The 24,457-nt window shown below is 39.7% G+C and overlaps 1 protein-coding gene across 1 annotated transcript; it reads right to left on the bottom strand.

Moving 5' to 3' along the window:
- Positions 1-5,588: 5,588 nt before the first annotated feature.
- Positions 5,589-10,231, bottom strand: LSM8 (LSM8 homolog, U6 small nuclear RNA associated). Its single transcript, XM_033058719.2, has 4 exons — positions 10,145-10,231; positions 9,244-9,284; positions 8,467-8,594; positions 5,589-6,855 (listed from the first exon to the last, which is right to left on the bottom strand). Exons 1-4 carry the CDS (start codon positions 10,173-10,175, stop codon positions 6,765-6,767), a joined length of 291 nt encoding a protein of 96 aa, XP_032914610.1. The 5' UTR covers positions 10,176-10,231; the 3' UTR covers positions 5,589-6,764.
- Positions 10,232-24,457: the final 14,226 nt, after the last annotated feature.

Raw genomic sequence — 24,457 nt, 5'->3', positions numbered from 1 at the left:
TGATCATCACTTAAATAACAACAATAGTTCTGTTCCATTTCTTATCAGAGACTGTTTCCACTTGGATCCTGACAATTTTAATTGAATATGAGCTGATGAATTTTCACAGAAGCTGTCTTGAAAATCGGAAGTGCAATTCCAGAGAGTGATCCTACTTTGTCATAGTTATACAAAATAACCTTAAACCTTTCTTTTCAAAGTCCTTGACCATTTGCACTTCCTAGATTTAAGCTGCACTTACGCCTGACTCTTGTATCCAGGATGAGTTGGGACAATCCTAGAAGAAACATGGCAAAAAGCAAGAAGGCTGTTTCCGTTCAGCATTGACGAGCACACGTGTTCATGGATTTTGCACTTGCACTTTAATCATGGACATCATTCTGCATGCTCCTACTGCTAATGATCTAATTGTTAGGAGAAAGGCTGGCTGCAGTCCTATTGACTGTTTACATCCGAATGTGCTGGTTTTTAAATCTGTTTCCAAACTGACTGAGGTTCTATTGTCTGATATTTCCTCCACAGCATCACACATTTTCAATCAGCATCAGCTCCTTAGCCATAATCACTTCCTGCCTTGGCTTCTGTCCAGTCTTGTAACTTGGTGCAGAACAGAACTCTCGTACATTTGGTCTGTATGCATGAAATGGTACAGATGAGGTGATAATTACATGGCAAATTACATGATAATTACAAAGCAAATTTGAAATGGTTGTAGATAGCTAGGGGATTTATTGCTGTATGTTTTTTCCTGGTCTTTTGCATGCATGCTGCTTTGAATACAAGCTTCACAACCTATCCCCTGTATCCAAGGGCTCTACAGCACACACATGTTCTTCAATGTGAATGCTGCAAATGCCACCCATGCACCAACAGCAGCTCTGGCCAGTTTGCAGAAACATGGCAGCATTTATGTGTATACAGGTTTCCTGCATCATAAATAGAGTTGAAGTCTGAAAATTACACAAGAATTACCAAAAATTTAACCACAAAATTACAAAACAATAACCATAACTAAAAAGTAACATCTTAGGATAGAAAACTTCTATATAAAATTCCAGTGCCTTAAAATATTTTGAGTAGAAAATATTTTCTCACAATTTCTCAGTATTTCTTAAAAGATGAATTATTTGTACAGATACAATAACTGTATCTGTGTAGTTATTTCTATTATTTTTGCATTAGAGTACTTCAGATCCAGCTTCTTCAATTTCTCCACCTGCATAACTTCCACTGCCATTTCTACACAGAGCACTGTAATCACCACTGCTGGATTTGATACTAAAGATAAAATAAACCTAGAATGTAAAATAAGAAAGCCATTAAAGAGGTTTTTAGCAGACAAAAGCAGTACATGCACATGTGCTTGTCTTCCCCAAATTAATCAAAGCCTTTCATCTAAAAGTGCAAGTAGCAGGAAAGAAGTTGAGTACTGAGTGAAACTTTTTGGCATCCGGTGGCACTATTACTGATGTAAGGCTGAACGGCAGCAGCACATTGTTCCAAGCAAGTTCCAGAGCTCCTGGAACGTGCTGCAAGGCTCCAGGAAGGAACATTAACAAGTAGATAAGTCCTGCTTTTAGGGCTAGCAAGCAGCATTTGGCAAAAGTCTGAATGCTGTTGTATTTTCAGCTTTGATTTTCACCTGCGTCAATGGAGCTTTTATTTCCTTCAGGGAAAATGCTACTGATATAAGAAATAACAGCAGTTCTATTACTGCAAAAATTACAGGAAAAAAAAAGCCCCTGAAAAGGATTCTAAGGCAAAATATAGCACACTGAGAGAGGCTCTCAGGAACAGGATTTGCCTGGCTCTTTACTATCTTCTGTCATGTATTTTTAACCTAAGTCTGGTAGAAGTTTTCCCTCCCAAACTTCAAGAATCTTAAGCTTCTGGTGCATCTGGGTTTCATAGTTTTTTGTCCATGAATAGATATTACTCTACCTATAGCATAGGTATAGTTACTGGAAGTTATAATGCCTTATTATTTAAGCAATAAAGAAGCTAAAAACTGATTGATATGACTCAGTTTTCCTGGCTACTGTAAGTTCCACTTAATCCACCAAATTGCTTTCATTATTCTTATTAATAAGCCGCAGTTCTCTCAACTGGAAAGCAGAAATAAGACTCCATTAGTAAAAATTAGTAGAGTAGCATACACAAGTGCCACCAAATGTATTATAGGCCAAATATAACAAGCAAACATCTTGCTGTTTTAACTGGCATAACTCACATTCACAGTTTCCAAGTCTCTTCAACTGAGGCTTCTTCTTGAGAAGCGCTGTTGTGGTCATTGTAATTTAATTCCTAAAGGAGCAACAGCACGTGACCTAGTATTTGTCGAAGAAACTAAATCCTTTCATACTAATGCATGGAGATCACAACCCTGGTATTTAAGGATGATTTATCTATTAATCTGCAGAATAAAATTCCTAGCAGAATGCAGAAGCATGCAGCAGAGGCCAATTCGTGGAATTATGTTGCCATGGGTACAAAACACCTACTCAGGCACACAGATCTGGTACATTTGCTATGAAAGTAGTATGACAATTGCCATGAGGTAAATACCATCAACCTGCATTTTATCTTCGGTTCTATCACAGTGTTTGATGCATATCTCAGCTGTTTACTTATAAAATGGATTGAAAAATGAACATTACCTCCAGGGCTAAGGACAACAGGCTATAGTTGAAGCAAAGGTCAAGTTGTACAGAAATTGTCCACTGTTGGATCCTCAAAATGGTACACATGTTCTTTCAATCCAGTACAGCCAGTAACCCACTTGTAGGCCACACAGTATTTGAAGCACTTTGACTCCAAGTATGTGAAAGGGACATGGAGGAATTTAACGTGGATTACACGTAGAGAAACTGCCTTTGGACCACAGAAGGTAGTTTCTGTATTTCTTCATGCACACCAAATTAATTTACTTGGTCTCTTTATAAACCAGCTAATTCATTTCACTGGACGAATTCTTTTCCTCTACTAGTCAAGAGTTGTCCTTTCATCCAAGATGTCTACTAACCAAACAAAGGGAGGAAGTGACCAACCTATGACAATGCAGGAAATGGCATATGACAATTACCTCAAATTCAGCATTACTTCCTTTTGGCCTTAGTATCACCTCTCTTTGCCCTTCTCGTTTTTGTATAGTATGTTTCTTACTCTGCAAGGACTCACTAGTTTTTATTGAGTATCACCTGTTATTTACTGAATCTTTAATCTAGGCTCAGGAAGACAGTTTCAGGAGAAATGTATTTGTGATCTCAGCATGGCTCTTCATATAGCCCATGGAACCAGATGACAGTCATAAGGCACCAGCAGTCAGAACGCATAGGAAGCCCCCTTCAGTTCCAAAAAGAGAATAACTCTTTTTTTGTTGAAAGCACTTTTCTCTTCAGGAAGAATAAAGCAAAGACATTTTGCAGACAATACAACTTATCTCCCAGGAAAAATCTGCTTTGCTACATCTCTGCAATCAGCATTAAACAGGAAACCTTCAACCCAGCCAGCCAGCACACAATGATCGACAGACCCTGCTCAATGCAGAACTATTATCTGTGGTGCTCTTTTCTCATTGCATCCAGTCCTCTTTCATACCTCTTCAGCAGCTGAGGAGTTAAGTTCTCCTTTCAAAAATTCAGCTCTTTATTTGCTCTGTTGTACCTTTTTACCACCTTCAATGTGCTTGCAACACTGCCTGCAGTTTGGCTAGTGTGAAGACACATACATAGGCTTTACATGTTCTGAACTTCCACCCCTACTCTTCCTCTGAGGAACTAGCAGTCTCTAACTTTCTTCCCAATCACTAATACTAGGCCATCACTCTATGTCCACTTTGTGGTTTCAATCCCATTGATTTTTCCCATCTTTCTTCATTTATGAAAACAGTAACAAACTATTCTCATTGGTGATCTGTTTTTTAGCCTAAACTGCGCCATGGGCTTGATTCAGTGAAAATACTCTTTCAGACTGGTTATGATTCAACTTCATGCATGAAATACTGTTTTATTGAGTGATTTCTCTGCACTTACAGGTACCTAGTTAGCCACTATAGCTTAGAGTCCCTGAAAGCTCACAAAGCTTTTAATTGCATCATAGAATTTTTGAAAGAATTACCAAGTCTTAGATTTGATTTCAAGAAATCCCTTCTGACCAGGTCTCCTGGCTTTGATCCCTTCACCATTACATCCAGAAGAGGCTTTGGTCAAATACAGAACAAAGTCAGTGACATTAAATTGAAAGAAATGTTGGAGCAGAAACTGAAACAAAACATGAGCGTAAGCCAAAAATCACAACTCTGATAAGCTTTGCATTGCTGCTAAGCATGAAGGTAAGCAACCTCCAAAGTGTCAATTTTAAGGTTTTAGACAGAACTTTGCTTTTGAGCAGGCTCCATCTTTGCAGAGGTGGAGACAATCCCAATCAGACCTAAGCTGGCTATCCTTTGCCTATCTCATAGCAGAACAGTCAATTTTACAATCAACTGCATATCATCAACCCATCTGGGCTTTGCAGTCACCTTTTATCAGGATCCTTTTCTAAAAGGGAGTTTGCATTTATCTTTCTCAGTAATCACTTGGAGAATGCCCTAAGTTTAGGTCAGCCAGTAAGTGCAGACACATTTTATTTCTTCAAGCTGTAGCTCCCCACCTCCCTAAACACAGGTTCACAGGCTCAGAAAAGAAAATGCAACAACTGAGGCCAGTCACTTGAAGGGGAAAACACAGGATTAGCAATCTATGTTTTTAACACCTTACTCTGCGAAACTATCACTTTCCAGATCATGATTTTCTACCTTCAACAACTGGAATTCTCATCTGGTCAGTCCCTTGATCTTACTGATCAATTTCACTGCCATTGTTCCACAGCTTTGTATCTGAGATCAGCATTTCAAGGTCACAGAAAATAGTTTCAACTCACACCAGCACCTTGCATTTTAAATCCTCAGGCAAAGACAGGACCAAGGAGTTGCACTGCAAATTATGTGTTTGAGGTAGATGATCTCCATATGCATTAGCACTCCATGATTAATCTTCAAACATGATTTCTCAACTATAAGACAACATATTTCCATAGTTTTTCCAGTGCTTCTAGAAGTATTCAATCCCTATGTTTCAACTACAACTCTCCTAATCCAACAATAAGTAGTGCATTAAAAATCTGCTCATCCTAACTCCACTCTTTGCCTCTGCACTTTTTGGTGAGCTCTAAAATACCTAATTTAATAATCTGCTTTTTATTTATCAATACAATTCAGTTCCTATACTTTCTTTTCTCTTGTGCAGGTATCACATTTCAGTAGCAAAACGGCTTTTTTGTTAACTGTTTAATGAAACTGATTCTTTTGACATAATGAATTATAGCCAGTTAAGTACTGACTTCTGGTAATCACAGGAAAATCCTGATTTGAATTATTCAGTATCTGCTCAGCAGTTCCCAAAAGAGACATGGACAGAACACAACAATTACTAGATCACAAGCTGGATAAAGGCAAAAAAAAGGTTTGCTGGGCTTCATAGGCTCCACCTAGAAGAATCTTAGAAAAGAAGCTGGAAGCTACAAGAATTGAGACACATTTTATGGAGAACAAGTATTTTCACTTCAATGTATTTGGTTTCAAAACAGTGAACTTGCAATTGGAAAGTACCAAATCCCACTTAGTATTAAAATCAGTATAAAACCCCCTAATATGCACGTTAAAATTCCTTTTTTCTTTGACAGCACATTTATATACAGGGAAAAATACTGGACCCGTGGGACATCAGAGAATAACAAAAACAGCTTTGGTCAAGAGTAGACTTCTTCATGCTGATGTGGCCTCAAACATACTATGCTGCACAGAGCTTGTCCCACTTAGCTTGGCTGTGGCTGATGTATAAGAGGTCTATAAGTGATCATTGTTACATGGAATTCTTATATTCAATATTAAGGCAGATTGCTTTCAAAATAAATAATTTACCTACCTTTACCTACCTAAAGTACTTCTGTGTCTTCTAAACTACATTCTAAGACAACGGTTACACATTAGCAAACACAGAATTCTCATTCTGTAAATCTTACCCAAATTTTGAGCAACACAACTGCTGAAAGGTGAAGATAGAGAATGAGTTGGTCTAGAATTTAACGGGTTCCAAATAAATGCATGCATTTGAGTTTTTTGTTCCTGCTCAGAAGTCTGTTTCTCTAATTTGTCTGCAAAGATCAAGGCATTACAAACTCCCACACTTCCAGTATAGTCTTGGGGAACAACAAAGTCTGACATGACAAAAAAAAAGTATTATGTGCACAAGTCACTAATTTGACTGTGAAAGCTTTTAACGTTCTTTCTTTCTACACTACACACATACACAAAAAAACTACAAAGAACAATTTTCTACTTACAGCCACAACTACATTTAGAGATGGTTAAATTGACTGTTACACATCCACCTTCAAATAATCCTGGGTTAACATGAAAAACCTTGGTTTACCTTTAGGAATGAGATCTTATTTTAAGAACAAGGTATACAAACACAGTATCAGGACCATCATTGATACTGATTGCATTTCCCAGTGAAATTACGCAGCATGAAATCCCAAAAGAAATTCAATGAAATTATCTTTAGCAAAATGTAGAAACTTTAATTTACATGCAAAACTACACCATATTCATAATAAAAAAATGGTGACTAAACAAATTAAACACAATTTGTAGAAACTGTCCACATTGCGAAATAGGTCTGTACAACCAAAGATTTACAAAGTCCCTGTGCATTTTCATCTTTTCAGTGCACAACTGAGTTTAAAGGTTCTGCTCGAATATTCCCTAAGTCAAGAGCTGAATCTGTCTCTTCATCAATTTCACCAATCACAGCACTGCAATAAAAAAAAATCATGTTATTATTTGTTGAAATCATATCACACAGTTCTAAAGCAGAAACTGTATTTTATCTTCTAGCAACCCTTACTTGAACTATACCAACTTCTTCTGACTGATGCTGTTTATTCCATGAGAGCTTCTAGCGATGCACACTGGAATGCTCAAAGTACTTTGCATCATGACTGTTTCTTTCCTTTGATTTTTCAACAGCTTCCTTATTTCATGAGAGTCCCCTATTTTGAAGTTACTGTTACTTAGCTGTTGATTCTTTTTACTTCTTCCCATAAGAATGCTGAATTTCAGCATGTTGAAGAGTTGCATGATTACTAGTAATAAATATGTTTGAGTTTGTTAAGATTGCAAAAAAAAAGTTACATTTCACAGAAGCATATTTTGAATATATTTGCGTAGTGTGGCTGTATGATGATGTCTTTCATCATACATTTCAACTGCATAATGAAACAGTGAAGTAATAAACCATTATCTGCTGTTTTATACACATTTTATTATCTGAATTAAAAGCTACTGGCAGAGTGGCATGCATAGCCCATCTCTGTACATGTGTCAAATTACTTTTTCATAAAAGTTTAAGTCAAAAGTAATGAAAGCATTCAGAATGATCCACTTTCTCAATGATGTTTGATAAATGCACCTAGATATCAATTAAAGTCTTGGCATTTTGTTGTACAGAAATACCCATTAGCATTAGAAGATGAAAATTCCTATCTAGCCTCATATGCTGGTCACTGCAACATACTCTTTTTTCCAGCTGTGATTAAAAAATAATCTTACTTTTGCCATCAGCTTCAGAATGCTGCTGCTGCAAAAGTAATCTTCCTAGCTGGCCCACCTACCAGGCCTTCTTTCTACTTCTCTTGTGACCCTCCCATGGTTTGGTACACCAGCTACTTTTCTCTGCACTCAATGAGCTTTCACCCTCATTTTGTAAGGGAATTTTACATCAAATACCAACTCATACATTTGACATGTCCCTCCTACATTGGTTTCAACACTTGCTACACTGTCAAGTCAGAACCTTCAAGGATTTTCCAGATCATAAAGTGCTCTCTGTGAACATCTGCTCTAAAGGAAAAAAAAAAAACAACAAAAAACCTCTTGTATACCAGATTGCTGACTTTTTGCACTCAAGTTCTATCTCATTTTTTAGTGATTATTTTATCTTTTCCTTCATCATCTCTCAGCCTGTCCTTGTAGAAGAGGTGCTCCAGCCCTCAGATCATCTTCAATCTCAACATAACCATGTAATCACTTCTGTAAAAGAAGCGTGGATGTTTGCTTTTTAACACAGCATCACAGACATTTATTAGGAAAGACCTGCAAGATCAAGACCAAACATTAACCTAACACTGCCAAGTCCACCACTAAACATGTCCCTAAGTGTCACTTCTACACATCTTTTTAATACCATCAGGGATGGTGACTCACCTTTGACAACACTTTCAGTGCTACCCACAAAGATGCAAGATGTCTGAGGCTATCAAGATTTACACAATTATGGATATAGAAACATAGATACTACACACAAACCCATGTGTATACACATAAAGTTTGTATTAAAAGATTTCACAAGAACATGCTATACTTACACATTATCACCTCTTACAATGTATAAGCCCAGCACTACTTGCTCAACTCCTTGTGAAGAACTGAACACTCGTTCATGGCTTTCATCCAGAATCAAGTTTATGGTCTGATCAAAACCTTTGAGTGTTCCCTGAAAAACAAACAAACAAACAAAAAAAAAAGCATACTCCTATTGCCCTGAAAATTTCCCCTCTTTGCTGTCAAGGATATCTTAAACAGAGTTGCCAAATAAAGGTACTAGAGAACAGACGTCCTATTCAGGTTTTATTCTTTGGCTTAAACACAAACTGCTAAAGAATGAAATTTGGAAAGCAACAACTAATTTAAGAAAAGCACACAGGCTTTGCTCAGGCTTTCAGGTATTAACAGAAACCCACAACAATTCTCTGGCAATTCACCAGTTGATGTTTTTCTACAACCATAGGGAAGAAATTATTTTGGCATGAAAGCTGAAGGGCTTACAGTACAAAGTAGACATTTTAGATAGAAGCTAAATTACTGAACAGAAGAGAAATGCATTTATTGATGCATTCCCACAGAAAAAGCCATTTGACAAAAAGGCCAGAGCATCTGCACACACAAAATTATCAACAGAAAAAGCTGATCTGACATGCAAGAAATGGTAAGTGTTCATAAAATTCTTCTTGTAAGCTTTATGAAAATTATTCTGTACTATATAATTTAGTAGTGTGAATATTTGAGACTATCCTAACAGAGCTTCTTTACCGCCATGACAGGAAGTCCTTATGGGGGAAAATGTTAAAAAACATAAGTCTTACCACAATCATTCTTCCATCAGAAGTAATTACTGCAACAGTACCTGATATTTTATTAAGGAAACATTTAGTCACATCTGAAATAGAACCATTAGCATTTTCTGAAAAGTTCATATGTAATACAGGTTTTATAAACCTTTTAGAGCTAAAAAGCCTATCAGCACTTTTTTTAAAGCGGCATGGTTGACAAAAACATTTGACAATATAGTATTTTTCATTCTCCCTGAAAATTTATCTTCACCCAGCCAAGGACAGTCATACACAAACATAAAAAGCTTTAAAAACAGAATAAATATTCGAGCTCACCTCTCTTCCCATTATTAACTGCACTGCCTCAAAATTGAAACAAGTTTCATAAACACTTTAAGTCCTTAAAAAATAGCTCTGCAGTGGTGATCTGAGGCTAGCATTCTGCACCCCTTCCTGATTATCTGATTTTCCCAACTCAACAATGATGTATTCATCATCCTGACTAATTCTACATTAGCTTACTGTTTGTGAACAAAACTGAAGTGTCCATGGGTTACAAGGAGCACAAAAAAACGAGCAGCAAAAGCGTTCCAACAACCCTAACTCACGGGTTTTCAGCAAGTGATGCTAAGCTGCTATCTAAACACATGTTAGCAGCCCTTTAAGGGGGCAGGCCCACCGCGATTCTCGCTCGTCACGGACAAAGCTCAGCCCGGCAGCACTGGGTGCTGTAGGGGACCCTATTCTCCGGGTAAGCTCCGGCCTGCCAGGCCAGACTCCTGTAAGGAGAAACCGACACCGCCAACAGGGATGAGCAAAGCACCAGAACCGCGCTGCCGCGAGCAGGCCCACCGTCAGGGCCGCGCTCAGGAGGGAAGGCCGGCGCCGGTGCGGCCGCCCCGTGCCGCGAGTGCCGGCGGAGGATGGAGGATACGGTTGATGTAGTTCTCCAGCGCGGAGGTCATGGCGGCCGAGTCTCAGCGCGGGGGCCGCCACGGCCGGCGCGCGCCGCTGACGTGCGGGCCGGTGCGCAGGCGCACAGCCCGGGGGCGAGGCCGGCTGCGAGCGCGCATGCGCCGGGGGCGGGAAGCGGCGAGGCGATGTGGGCCGTACCAAGGAGCGGTCGGCGAGCCGCGCGCGGGGGGGCTGTGGTGCCCCCTCCGCGGCACATGGCACCGCCCGCATGGAAGGTTCGTTCCCTGCGGCCAAGCGCCGGGGCCTTGCTGCCTGGTGTAGCGTTCATCCTCTCAGAGGCCGCAGGCAACGAGCTGAGGGCAAGAGGTCAGTGTCCATGTGGGGACCAGGGATGGTCTCTCCAGTAGTGGCGTCCCTCCAGGGGCCGGTACTTGGACCAACACTGTTCATCTTTATAGATGACATGGACAGTGGGATTGAGTTCACTCTCATCAAAATTGCTGATGACACCAAGCTGTGTGGTGCCACCAACACACTGGAGGGAAGGGATGCCATCCAGAGGGAATTGATTAGAGAGATGGTCCCATGTGAATCTCACGAAGTTCAACAAGACTAAGTGCAAGGTCCCACACCTGGTTCAGGGCAATCCCAGACACACGTACAGGCTGAGTGGAGAAGTGATTGAGAGCAGCTCTGCAGAGAAAGACTTGGGGGGTGATGGTTGATGAAAAACTCAACATGAGCCAGCAGTGTGCACTTGCAGCCCAGAAAGCCTACCATACCCTGGGCTGCATCCAGTGGAAGGTGACCCTGCCCACTGCAGGAGAGATTGGGATTGGATGATCTTTAGGATCACTTCCAACCTGTAAATTCATGTGAGTCTTGCTAGTATGGGAGCCATGTAATCCTCCCTTGGTTTCCTGTGGGCTGCTGGTGTGAGGTGGGCAGGAGGGAGGCCTGACTGCTGCCCTTCCACACAGCCACCAAGTCCCACACAGCTGCTTGCTCATTTTCCAGTCAGTGGGATGGGGAAAGGAATTGGAAGGATAAAAGCTGAAAAACTCTTAGGTTAAAATAAAGAAAGTTTAATAGGCAAAAGAAAAGATTTGCACATAAGCAAGGCAAACCAAGGAATTAAGTCCCTGCTTCCTATGGGAAAGCAGGTGTTCTGCCATCTGCAGGAAAGCAGAACCCCATCACATGTACTGGTGACAGGATGTCAAATGTCATCACTCTGAACATTCCCCCCACCTCATGTACAGAGCATGATGTCATATTGTATAGAATACACCTTTGGTCAGTTTGGGTAATCTGTCCTGACTGTGTCTCCTCCCAACCTCCCAGTTTAGATTGTCCCTGTCAATACACGTCCAGCTTCCTTTTATTTCAATAAAAGAGACAAATTGGCAAGAGGTCCTAACTAGGACTTGGTGTCCAGCCCGTGGTTTAATTCCTGCAGGGAATATACTTTCTGGAAAGGAGAATGCTATTGTTTATTCTCCTAGCATGCCAATTGTTGTCTTGCACACTATAGCCATCTCAACCCCAGGGAAAGCAAAATTAAAAATGTTAAGGCAAATTAGCCGAAAAAAAAAGGAAAAAAAAAAAGAGTTCTTTGGCACCTTTGAAGGGACCTACACCAAAGTAGTCTCTGAAGAATTTGTCTAATGGCTCAGCCTGTATCAGAAACATGACAAGAGATGTCACAGAACAAAATACTTTTGGAATTGGGCTTTACATAATTCTCATCCTCTTAAGCTTTTATTATAAGAAGCTTAACAACTTTCACTAAAGGTTTACACCAAGACTGCAATAATTATTCCATATTTCATGTAAGAGGCTAAAGGGTTTTTTTTGGGTAGGGGGTTTGACGTTTTGCTTTTCATACTCTTCTTTCTGTAAAGACACATTCTCAAAGGCCAAGAACATGAGTCAAGGATGTAGGATGAAATCTTAAAATATTTGCAAGACATTGCCACAATACCCAATGCCAAGGATCTCTGATCCATCTGTTTATATTTAGTATCCTTGAAAACCAGAGAAGGGCTTTTCAAAAAAATTATTTTTATTTTATAAAGGAGGATTAAAACCCAAAGAGTAAGGCCAGACTCTTGCCCAGGCTTGGACTGGGCAAAACCAGGTGCTTAAAAACACTTAGTATCCTTGGTATAAAGGAACTCTGAAAAGAGAATTCCTGGCTTCATTTACTCTTAGGTTGCTCCTGAAGGCAGACGGCTCAGCCCTTCTTCTCACAGCCATAACTGAGGTTCCGTCTTCTGTTTGAAGCCACCACTGCTCTTTTTCTCTTCTCACAAACACACACATGCACAGAGGAAATGGAGAACTCTAACTTAAACCCGTATATTATCTGGGGAAAAAAACATATATTGCCGGCCTGTCCCCTTCAGGAGCAAGGTTTCGCAGGCTAAGTTACAACCCGGGGGCACCATTTGTGTAATTTTGTGGAAGTTGTGCCCGGGGCGGGGAGGATCCACGAGGGAAGGCCCGGAGGTGTGGTTCGGCCGCGTGGCCAGCAGGGGGCGGCCCGCGCTGCCCGAGCGCTGAGGGGAGCGCAGCGGGGCTGAGGCCTCGGCAGGGCACCCCGGCCTCCCTCACACACAAAAACCGTTTTCTACCAGAGAATGAGATGCGTTTCCCACTAAAAAGGCCTGTGTTTCTCCAGTGCTTACAAAGGGACCCTATTGTGACTAACTCAGACACGGACATTTCACAGGTTCACACTTGTATTAGACCAGACACATTTCTGGTGACCTTATAACATTGACAACATTTGGGATCAGAAAACTGTAGCTAGCAACCCTTTGCCCGTTCCTTCCCTTCAGTTGCAGAGCTGCCCTTGGGGACGTGCTAAGTGACAATAATGCCCATTAAGCTCTCAGTTGAAGGAACAAAAGACCTTTTTAAAAAAGCTTCCTTTTCTCTTATATTGTTCAGATACAGCTTACTTACTAATTACATTTGCTCCTGTAGTTAAAATCCGTTTATTTCTGCAATTGATTCTCCATACGTTAAGGTTGCTACAGAGCAAGTGATTGCTCTATGTTATGCTTTCTGCAGAATATATGACCAGCTAATCATGCCCTGTAGTTTCTGCACACTTTCTGGCTTCCTTAAAGTCTGCCAGGGCAGGAAGGAAACCCTGCAATGGTAGCTGTAAGGTGTGTGTGCAAGCAGCTGTGTGCAAAACTGTTATCTAGCCTAAGGCTGGTAGAGTGACCGAGTAAATTCTTTGTTGATAGTCACTGTATATTGTGTATCAGTTTTACATCTCCTGAACCATGCTAGCTGCTGGTGGCTGTGCTTTCCTTAGTTACTCAGAAGTCAGCCAGGTTTTATAGCACCAGCCGTGCTGAAGGGTGAAATGGCTTTGTGATGCTCTCATGAGAAGAGGGGCCTGACTGCTGCTGCTGTGCCATGGCATGTCAAGCTGTGTCCCTGTCAGATGAGATCGAGAAAGGTGCAAGACTTACTCCTGTAGCATCCTTGGAAACTGGAAATCTAGTATAATCATCTGATGACTGTTGGAACAGGAGCTTTAAAGAATTTAATATAACAAAACTCCCCAAATTAGTAGCATCTGTCAGTCTGCTCAACAAGAATTGCATCCCTTAGTTGCTTCTCAAGGAAAAAATAGCACCTGAGGTAGGGAACAATGAAGTGGTACATACTGAAGAAGAGGAATCAGGCAGTATGTACTCCATAAGAAAACTAAGCATCCTCAAATCCTACACATTTAATTTACTTAATCTGATAGCCTTTCTAATACTTTCTGAGACTCAAAGTTTTCAATCTCTCAGATTTTCACCTACATGCCCAGAATATCACTTCATAGAAGAGCTCTTCATAGGAGCTTAGCCCTTTAGCTTGTCTTTAGTTTATACACACCCAAGCTGGCTAAACATGATTGATGATGTGTTCAGGAAAAACAGAAACATCCCTTCACCTCTGCTTTATTCCTCTGAATCTGTAGAGACTTTAGGGCCCATTATCAGCAATGCAAGGACACAGATTTTTTTTTTTTCTGGTAACTGGAGAAAAGTAGCGAGATCTCTCTCATCTCATGCATGACTAGATACTGTCTAAGCTGAGATGTGTTTCATGTATATTATTGTATCAAATGACAGGGGTTTGCAGTGAAACAACTGGAAAATATCAGAAAGTTACCAGTCTAGAAAGGGTTGTTAGACTGTGAATGTGTTACAATGCATTAGAAACAAATCTGTAGCATGAGGTCTCAAAGTACTTTTTATTTATCTTTAGAAATTCATTAACAAACACCTGATCTAAATTTTGTTATGATAGCAGCTGCTGCTATGGGGAACATTAAAGAAATTATACTCAAAATGCTCCTTTATATGAGAAAGTGCATATTTTCCTCAGCAATTTTTGCTAAAATATGCAAAATACCATAGCAATCTTAATGAGAATATCCCTACTTAATGTGTTAGCATAAAAAATAACTTTCCATGTTTCTGTTGGCAGGAAAGCAAACTCTTTTCCATTTTCCTAATTTTTTTTTTTACTGAAGAAACTGATAACAGCTGTAGAAGTTCAGAACCATTATCCTCTTAACTGATAATTTTAGGGGATGTTAAGAACTATTGGTAGGAAAATGCCATTGGTAATGGGTCATGTACAGAATAACAGAGCAAATGGATTCTTGTTATCAGTTGCTCTAAGCAGAGAATAAAGACAGTTCTGTTGAACATAGAATAAATAGTAATCTTTAAGTAACTCACATTTACTAGTGTGTCATAGAATAATTTTTACAGTCATAGCTGAAATTGTGTTTTCTAAATTGCTTTCATGAAGCAGGCTTTCCCTTCTGATAGATTCCCTACTTCTCAAGGTATAATTCATCTTCCTGTAGCAGCACTGATCCTAATCTTTAGTCTGTGTTAAGATGACTAGATCTTCCAGTTTTAATTATAAACTCCTTTATCTTAATACTCTGCAGAGATGCACATTTGACCTCATTCCACTTCTTGTTTCATATGCTCTGTGGCATATAATCACCATGTAAAAGGAACAGCACATGGTCAAAGGCCTCTGTTCAGAGGTGACTTACATGTTGCCTGCTGCCAGATATAATGTGGATTGCACTAAAAAATCAATATATTTCTGCTTTGTAATTTATATAGCATCATTATTTTTTAAAGTAGGTTATCCATTGTACCACAGAGCAATCTTTTGACACCAGCACCTTTAAACCAATTATGGAAGTGGAGAAATACTGTGCTGCAGATTTTATCCTGCCCAGAAGTGGTATTGGAATCCTTGTTGGAAACGTCAATGAAAAATTATCATCATCAGAAGAAGATAAATAGGGCTACCTGCTTTCTTTTAATAGGCACTGTGTTTTTCCTGATAAAAGGCATAAGACCAAAGGGCAGCAGGAGGCTATTTTTCTTATCAGTAGGCTATGCTGTGTAAAGCAAAACTTGAAGCACAAGAAACAGAATTGCTCCAGGAGAATGAAGATAAATGGCACATGAGGATGGCAGATGCTATTTTTTCTTCAGAACCTTGTCTGTTTTGTAATTATTTCTAGCCTAGGATTTTGCAAGCTACTGCTTCAACTGGGTATTTTCTCTTACTACTTCCAGGATCTCCTTGGTAGTCACAGCTCCTTGTTCATTGCCAGAGTACATGCTTGTACTTTTAGGCACTCTCTCCATGTCCTCTGGTTCATGTTTCTGGTGGCACTTCAGATACCTTCTGAGACTTCTGATGAGTCTTTTTAGCTGCTATTGTTCAGATACTGAGGTTGGTTAACATATGGGGAGAAAAAACAGCTTCAGTGAGATACTTTGAGCTTTACTGAGGACCTTGCTTGTCCCAGCAGTGGTAGCTCATGATTCACTCAGGTGGGCTGCTGATGCCATTGGCAATCTCAGCACTGACGCCTTTGGTGTGAAGATGATAACTCTATATGCTGCACCTTGGAATCTGTGCTGCAGCCAGCACAGGAGCATCTGGAGGAGAAGGAGGAATTCTGATTACAGAAATTAATAGATATAAGAGCAAGTGACAGCAGGAGAAAGCCTTTTGGTTTGTTTTCTGTTTGTACAGTCAGTCTAAATTGGGGAACACCCTTGTAAATAAACAAAAAAACCCCAAATGAAAATCAGGGTTTTGGATCACGATGAGATGGAATTTTGTTGTAACTTCTTGTTCGAAGAAGTATTGTCATGGGTAAAGCTTTTTGTATGAGGCAGATCAACTTCATAGCAAGTTGCACAATGCTTAGGGTTTTCCCCCTTTTAATTGCAGAAAAAAATTTGTTCTTAGATTACCATGATCACATGTCCAAGGTCTAATTAGGATTCTGGAGTGATGGATGACACAGATAAACCTAGTGAAATTTCTGGGGTATTTTAATTGGTAATCTAATGCCTGATCTGAAAGCACTAGTTAGTTTTGCAGCTCTATAGTGCTGTAATAGCTGAGGGTGGCAGTGATAAAAGGCCTTGAGAAGCGTCCTGTTGAAGTCTTATCTGCATACCTGGCTCTGGTGTAGAAGGGTTACCATCACTGCACAGTATCTCACGTGAGAGAAGAGCAGTGTCTCAGAGAGCACAGTGCTAACCGCTGGTATCTTCTGCCTTTTCATTCTTACCACTGTGTTATTGCATTATTGATTAATGCTGTTGAAAGCTATCCATGCTGTTCTCTTATGCTCTTACTGAAAAACACTTAATATATCAGCTGCATCTAATTGAATAGCAAGAGGAATGAGTGAAATACCATTCATAAGCACTGTCTTTGTAGTTATTGACAAAAATGTATTTGTCACTGAATACTGAACCTACCCTGAAGACATAAAATTTCCAAATATAATGCTATTTTTTAATATTTTACTCAATTTCTACTGGGTATAGTGCTGATATTAGTGTTCTGGGGAGTCTCATGCTTCATTTATTGTAGAGACTAAAAGTATTCTTTCCATTTAGTTAAGCCTTGCCATGTCTCAGAATGATTGGTAAAAAATATTCTAATCATGTACTAAATCTGCAATTGGAAGTACATAGATGTTCAGCAAAATAGCAGAATTTCTTTTGAATTCAGTGGTGGAACTATACATAGAAATTAGCTGATTTTTAAATATTAGTATTACAATGACTCCAGAAGACATCAGTCAATATTAGGGCCTCATTATGGTAAACCCTCTATACAGGCATGTGAAGAGAGAGAAAAAGTTCTGGCTGCAAGTACTTTGCATAATGAATAGTCAAGAAAAAGTGCAGAGGGAAGAAGGTATTAATGCCTCCATTTTGAAGCCCTTACTGATGTGCCTTAACTTTTGTTCAGCCCAGAAGTAGTTGGCTTCTGACTACATGATCATTAAAGCTCCCTCCCACCTGAAAATAATCTATTCTGTTTTATTCTATAGTATTTTACAGACAGAATGCAAAGAAAAGTAATTTGCCTAGGGTTGCTGTGTTCCACCAGTGGGGAAAAAACATCAGATTTCTGAACTATGTTCTAGGCAATTTCTAATAGTTTTTCTAATAATTTTACATCACCCTTTTGGTGTTTGAGGAAGGCTCCCCTGCTACCTCCTCAGCATGTAATTTGACACAGAATATGCAAGATCATTCTCCATCTGGTCCCTTCTTATGTCCTTTCCAGAGACTTCAGGACTTTGCTAATCACCTTCATTCTCTTTCAGCCTCAGAAAGAGAAGTTCCGAAGTGGAATATGGATGCTACATGTGATGTAAGTAACTATTATCATCTGTCTCACCTACTTCTCTGACTTTAAATAATCAAACAAGCAAACAAACAAACAAAAAGATAATTATAAGTATCTGAAAGAAATAATTAGAATGGAAATAATATTCATTGCCATTCCTGGTCATACTGGTGGGACATATTATTGTGTTTAAACATCTTTCAAAAATGGTTTGCGATTCTTTTATGTCAAATAAGTGATGGGGCAGGTATGACTCTTAGGCAAAAAAGGCCACTGCAAATTAAATCACAGTACCAAGATAAGACTGTCACTGTGCAAGTCTCTGCTGCCATGAAGCTAATGTGCACAATCTGTTTTTGCAAGTGCTTTCATATTTTTGTTCTTTATTATGAACATATACAGCATGTAAGTGTTTTTAGTATTGGCTGACTCTGGTATTTTGTAGTCACGATTGTGGTATTTAAACAGGAGATGATCTGTTCTGCACATGGAAGACGGGCTGTGTTAAAGAGGAAATAATTTTTAAAAGCGTTGCTATTTTTTGGCAAGAGGATGTTATGTTTATTTCTCAAAGAACATACTCAGTGTTCATTATGTTCATGTAAAAACCCATGATGATTTGAATCTGATTTCTATTCCATACCTAGGAAGCATTATCCCTGTGTTAGAAATGCAAGTATGCTATCAAATTGCAAAGTTCTTACATGTATATAGCCTCATCTATTTCAGATGTTGTATAATAGTACTTCCCAATTTCACTCTTGGAGTTGTGATTACTTAGATTAAATGAGCAATGTCACTTGAATAGCAACTTCCCTAAATAATAGGGATCTTTGTATAAAACTTCATCATATTGTTAATATCCAAAATGCATTTGGTATGGTAAAATAACACATTGCCTTTGGATAAGAAAATTCCTTTCAAAAAAATTGCCTGGCAGTGGTTTTTAAAACACATTTCAAGACTTTCTGAAAATCTTGAAATACAAACATGACATGATTATGTTACTATGATGTGTTTGATGAGGTGAAAGCAATAAAGATTTGAGGTGAGTGAGTATTTGTGTTATATCCTGAATAAATTAAGAATCAATAAGGTTCTTGATGGAGAGCAAGAGTCAAGGTGAAGGTGAGAAGGACAAAACAAAAGAGGCTGTAGAGGTGAGAATTAATCCAAACAGATGCTAAGGCAAGAAGTACTTGCTGTCTGGCTGAGAGCTTCTTTAGATTTGCTTCCATAGGATGTGATGGAATTGCTTAAGGACCTAATTCTGAGCTCTGTGGTCAGGGCACTGGTTTGACATAACAGAGTAAAGGAGGCTCTCTGCATGTGATCTAAGCATGGGTAAGTAAAAATAGTCATCTTTTGTTTCTGCTCAGCCATTTTGGTAATTTCTGTTTCTATTCAGCAACTTTAAGTGAGAAGCATAGTGTCCTAGGCACAATTTCCTACCAGCAGATGGATCCTCTGGGAGGGTGCTGTGGATATCAGATGTGAAAAGTTAGGTAGGATGATTTGACCCTGAAGGAATCTTAACACTCCCTTTCACTTCTCCCTGCCCACCAACTTCAATAAACCAGCGCACAAAAGCTGTTTGGAAAACAGCCAATTCAAAACAAAATTTTATTTGTGTCATTGTAGTTATACAAATGCTAAGCAACACCTACAATGAAGCAAACTGGAGAAGCTGTTGTGTCCTTTCAGAAACATTTCATAGAGTTCCACTAAAAAAACTCAAAAGGTAAAAAGTCTTTGGTAACAAGTCTAGCTGTTAGCACAGCAGCTTTCCATGATGATTTCGGAGCAATTTACGTTGACAAATTCAAATATCAGCAGAAACTGTGACTTCCATGGGTATAAAGTGACTCAGTGGGATATTACACTGATAGCACTGTGATACCATGGTGGAAAAACACACAGGAACTTCTGTTACACTTGTGTGAGTAGATGTGCAGAGAAAAAAACCTCACTGAATGTCAAAGATGTGATTCTGTCAGAGGTATTAGCCCATCTGGCCTGAGATGATGAGGTAAAATTGCACATTGTCTTTGACTTAGTAGGTCTTTCATAGTTGATGCTTTCTGAAGCTGTGTGCCAAACAGAGTATCACTGTCTTGCAGTTCATTTGAAGTGGCAGATGGGGAAGACCTGTCACCCTTCCTGTGTGCTGTGGCCCAAGCTTTTCCTCGAGAAGACAGTGAAATTTGTGCATGTTGGCTATCGTATCACCCCAGGAGGCACAACTCCAAGGCTAGACTGTAATGTTTATCACATGTACATCAGTAATTCCTTTCTCTTCAGTGGAGTTTCACTGCTGTTGTGAGGAACATCAGCTACAATTCCTGACTGTTGGAAAGCAACCAGAAATTTGGGTTCTATGGATGAAACAGTAGGTTAATGTTGGCTGCTAGGAGGATCCATGGAGATCCGATGCTCTAGACCCAGGAAGCTGCAGACCTTCCCAGAGAAAAGGTCCTGCAAGGGACTGCCTTCTAAGGGGGTGTTTTGGCAGGTCTCCTAGCCACCAGATAAACCTCAGCAAGCAATGGCCTGTGGCCACAGGTGATCAGTTCTGATCAGTGATTTCAGCTCAGTGACTTCAGCTCTGCTTGCAAGGCTATCCCAGACCGACTCAGGGACAGAGAGACAGGAGGGTCATATGGTAATTCCACAGAGATTCCTTTATTTTCCATAAGGTCTGTGAAGGGGGCCTGGAACAACAGCTCATATAGAGAACTGGGGGAAAAACTGGGGATTTTATGGGGGAAAGCAAGGGTGGTACCAAGGGGGAAAGACCAGTGGGTTACAAAGGATTAACATGGGTACTAGGGCATGGTGGGATCACTGATGCCTTTGGGGATAGCTCACCATGATAAGAAAAGGTGTGCCAACCCAAGGAGCATCCTTCCGGGAGGGTTGAGATAAGCTAATAACAGCCTGTTCAAGGGGTGTTCCATTCAAGGGACATCCCTCCAGGGCAAGGCCACAGGCAGAGCAGTGGCAGGCCCACTGTCCTCCACAGGTTAAAACAGCAGATTCACTAAGTCTTTGAATATCAACAGGGAACTTTACATATAAACCTAGGTTTTATGGCTTTAAACTTTATAATTTTAATGTTGTCTTATTTCTAAAATGGAATTCATTCATGTTACCACTGTGTAGTAATGTTTTACAGGCTGTGTTAACTCTTATCCAGGATTATAAATATGCCTAAGAATGGAATGGAAGTAGATATTACAGTATTAATTTATGTATTTTTGGAAAAAATCAAAGTCACGTAACCTTATGACTAATGATTTCATTTAATTATACAGCTCTACATTTTCATCTTCGAAGAAATCTGCAAACAATGACTAATTAATCCTTGCAGCAGTGCTTAGAAATAGGTAGATAGACATAATTTCATCTAACCAATTTCTTGCCCAAGGCAATACATGAAATCAATATTTAAACTAAGATTAAAGGTCATTCTTACTCTTTGGTCATTTCACTAAACTAGCAGTTCCCAAGTTTGCTTGCTGTGATAGTTTAACTGGACATATGCTTTGGCCTGTGCCAGATCTTCAAAATCCTGTACCTGGCTTTTCCTTGCTTATTCATTATCCCTCCTTAAACCAACTCCTTGCACCCACAGTCCTCCTCCCACAAGTTTCCTGTCTTCCAGGTGCCATTGCCCCTCTCTGGTGGATCCTTGCTTCTGTATTTGGAGTGCACATAGCATTCCCTAGTGAAATACTGTCTCTCTTCACCTGCACCTGGCTCCCCGCAGCAACCATGAGGAAGCTCTGCTAGTGTACTTACTTCACTAGCTGCCTCACTCTTGTTTGGTGAGCAGAGGGAAGATTGAAGGTAAGCCTTCAATCACGCTGTTCTCATAGGCTGTTGCCCATGCCCAGGTGCATCCAGCAGTTCACATGTTGTTGTTTGGAGTGGAGATTCCTGAAAGGCTTTGTACCACATTGTGAGTCACGAAAGCAGTTGATAGGGTCAAGGACAGGCGTTGTCATTCAGGTAATATTGATGTCTTAGGAAGTACATGAGTGTGAAACCAAAGAGAACCTTATGTAGTAAAAAAGAATACTACTTGAAAACAGACTAGTGATAGTATTGACCAAGTGAGGCAGGTCTGAGCACCATAGTACCCAGCAGGGATTGCAAAATGACAATAGTTACCTGTGGCAGACTGTGATAATATCCTGATTTGACAGAAGAAACTAATTCTGCATTACATGTAGTGATGAATGTGGTACAAGAAAAGAGGAAAAAAGCAACGGAAAAGGAGATTCCCATCTCATCAAAGATTGGCGCAAAAACCTGAGAAATAGTGCCAGCACCTGGACTTCCCACTGTGGTGGTGTTAAAGATCTGGTGAATCTTATTTGGCTGTAGCTTTTCTTATCTGGTAAGAAATAAGAGTTAATGGGTGTATCCTGTAACTTTAGATAATAAAGCCACATTTGTATTTGTGTTTTGATGTCAGACTAGAAAAGGTATTCGCAATGACTCTAGGGAGTCTGCTCCCCACAAATTAGACCAGTATTCCCGCAGGCAGCTGATCAGATTGCCCTCAATTGACATGCCAAACTTTTTTTGTACTCGTCATTTCCTTTACTGTATAGAAAATGTTTTGTCTTCGAGTGACTGGTGAAGAGAGAAAAGAGGATACACAGAGAACTTGAAATTCTTCAGCAGCATTGCACAGTAGCTAAGGATATATTCTAAACCCGATGCACTATTTCATAAACTCTGTCTTATCTCAGCATTCTTAAAAGTGTAATTTTCTATGGGTGAGACTGCATAGCTATGACTTCTGCTTGTTCCATTTCCTTTAGAAAAATATTTGATGCTCTGCCCCTTACTTTCAGGCTCTCTGCAGCTGACTAAAAGGGCAAGTAGCTTCCTAAAATAGCCTGACCCAAACACAAATTGACTGAGCTATGGCTACATAGAATTTTATGTAGTGCAGAAGGTCAGATAGATGATCATAATTGTCCTGCTTGGCTTTAGATCATTGGATTTACTTGGGTATTAAGTCTCTCCATTCAGCATGATTCAAGAGAATAAAATCCAAATCTATATAATAGGAATTGTCCATTCAATCAAATGGAGAATGGCTGAGTATAGACATATGGCAAATTCATTTTTTGCAGGCTGTTGATAATCTCAAGGAACATGTAGTAACAGAACAAAATCAGCATGATGGTAGAGGTTCCCCCGCCACCCACAGTGGGTGATATTTTGGGGCATATAAACAGGAGTGAGTTACAATAACACATCCCTTTCAGTCTGAGTAATTTTCACTGAAATCCAAGATGACTGGATGCACATCATATTCTTTCTGATTTAATATAATTATATACTGCAAATACATGCAGGAGAAGGCAAATCACTTAAGGACTTGTCTTGGAGGAAGTAACTTAGTGAAAATATGAATGACAGTTTCCTGACATAGTTCAAATGTTAAATGACAGGTAACCTGAGATCACCCAAGCTGGATGGCAAAGCTTTATTGTATGATACTGTTAATGAAATCCTGCTTCTTGACAATTGAATTTTTTTTTTCACAGCAATTTTGAAGGTTGCTGTTCCGATATTTTCTCTTGCACTAACACAACTCTGCAGGTACATAAGTTACATAGAACAAAGGTAGTGGTGAAGATTTGTTGCGTAAAGTCTTGAAGGAAATTTTCTTCTAGTTTAGGATCTTTTTTTTTTGATTTCTGGAATTAAGGACCTGAGAGCAGCTGATGAGCACAAGGCAAAAGCCTAGCCCCATTGAAGTGTTACCAGGTGCTTCCCCTGTAGTGAACAGACTCCTTGAAGATGATAACTGCTGATATCTATTTGGTGTTCTCTGTCTCTCTTGAATGAAGAGGAGAAAATGAAACGTTGACTTTTTATTATGCAAATTTTACAGGCAGTTTACTGTGTTTAATGAACTCTTACAGTATATGCAGATGAACACTTCCCACCTTCTCTTCACTGGTCTGGCACACAGCAATCAAATGTTCTATGTTTCTGTGCTATTTAATGGCTACCTCTGCTCATAAAAATACAGACCTCAAATCTGAAACAAAGGTCCCTAAAGGCTTCACTATGCCCAAGGTTAGATCTGTCTACACCTATTAGGCCAGGACATGAGAGACTGACTGGTGTTGTCTCCTCAGACTTTAAACCAAGCCAAAGACAAGCTGCTAAGTAATAAAGTCTGCTGCCCTTTCTGTCCTATGGCAAAGACCAAGCAAGACCATTATTCCATTTTGTGTAGGCTTTCACCTTCAGAGTTGTAGAACTCATGGAGCTTTGAGCTCCATCTGACTAGAGTGACTCTGTCCTACTGGAATTGAGGTAGTCCTACAGTACCAGTTCAGGTAAAAGGAAGCATATTAAGCACTTTCAATGCAATTCAGCTCATTGCAGAGAAGAACATCCATCAGTAGGGTGCCTCTTAAGGTCAGCTATGCATAACCGCAGGCTTTTGTTGATCTCCTTTTTGCTTCTCACATGTTAGGCATAGTACTTCCATTCCTTCTTTTTCTCTCTTTGTTAGTATATGACTATGTCCACATTTTTTTTTCAAGAATATTTGTTATTCAGAGCCTGTAGATAACTGCAT

Source organism: Catharus ustulatus, chromosome 4 (assembly GCF_009819885.2).
Source record: "Catharus ustulatus isolate bCatUst1 chromosome 4, bCatUst1.pri.v2, whole genome shotgun sequence".
Classification (NCBI taxonomy): Eukaryota; Metazoa; Chordata; class Aves; order Passeriformes; family Turdidae; genus Catharus; species Catharus ustulatus.
This window is presented reverse-complemented; position numbering and strand designations above follow the sequence as displayed.

What these genes read in the sequence shown, in the direction of transcription:
- LSM8 (XM_033058719.2), bottom strand. Translation starts at nt 10,175, where the DNA reads ATGACCTCCGCGCTGGAGAACTACATCAACC. An exon ending in CTGATGGAAGAATGATTGTG is followed by an intron (nt 8,595 to 9,243) that starts GTAAGACTTATG and finishes TTTGTTTTTCAG; the next exon opens with GGAACACTCAAAGGTTTTGA. An exon ending in ATTGTAAGAGGTGATAATGT is followed by an intron (nt 6,856 to 8,466) that starts GTAAGTATAGCA and finishes TTTTTATTGCAG; the next exon opens with TGCTGTGATTGGTGAAATTG.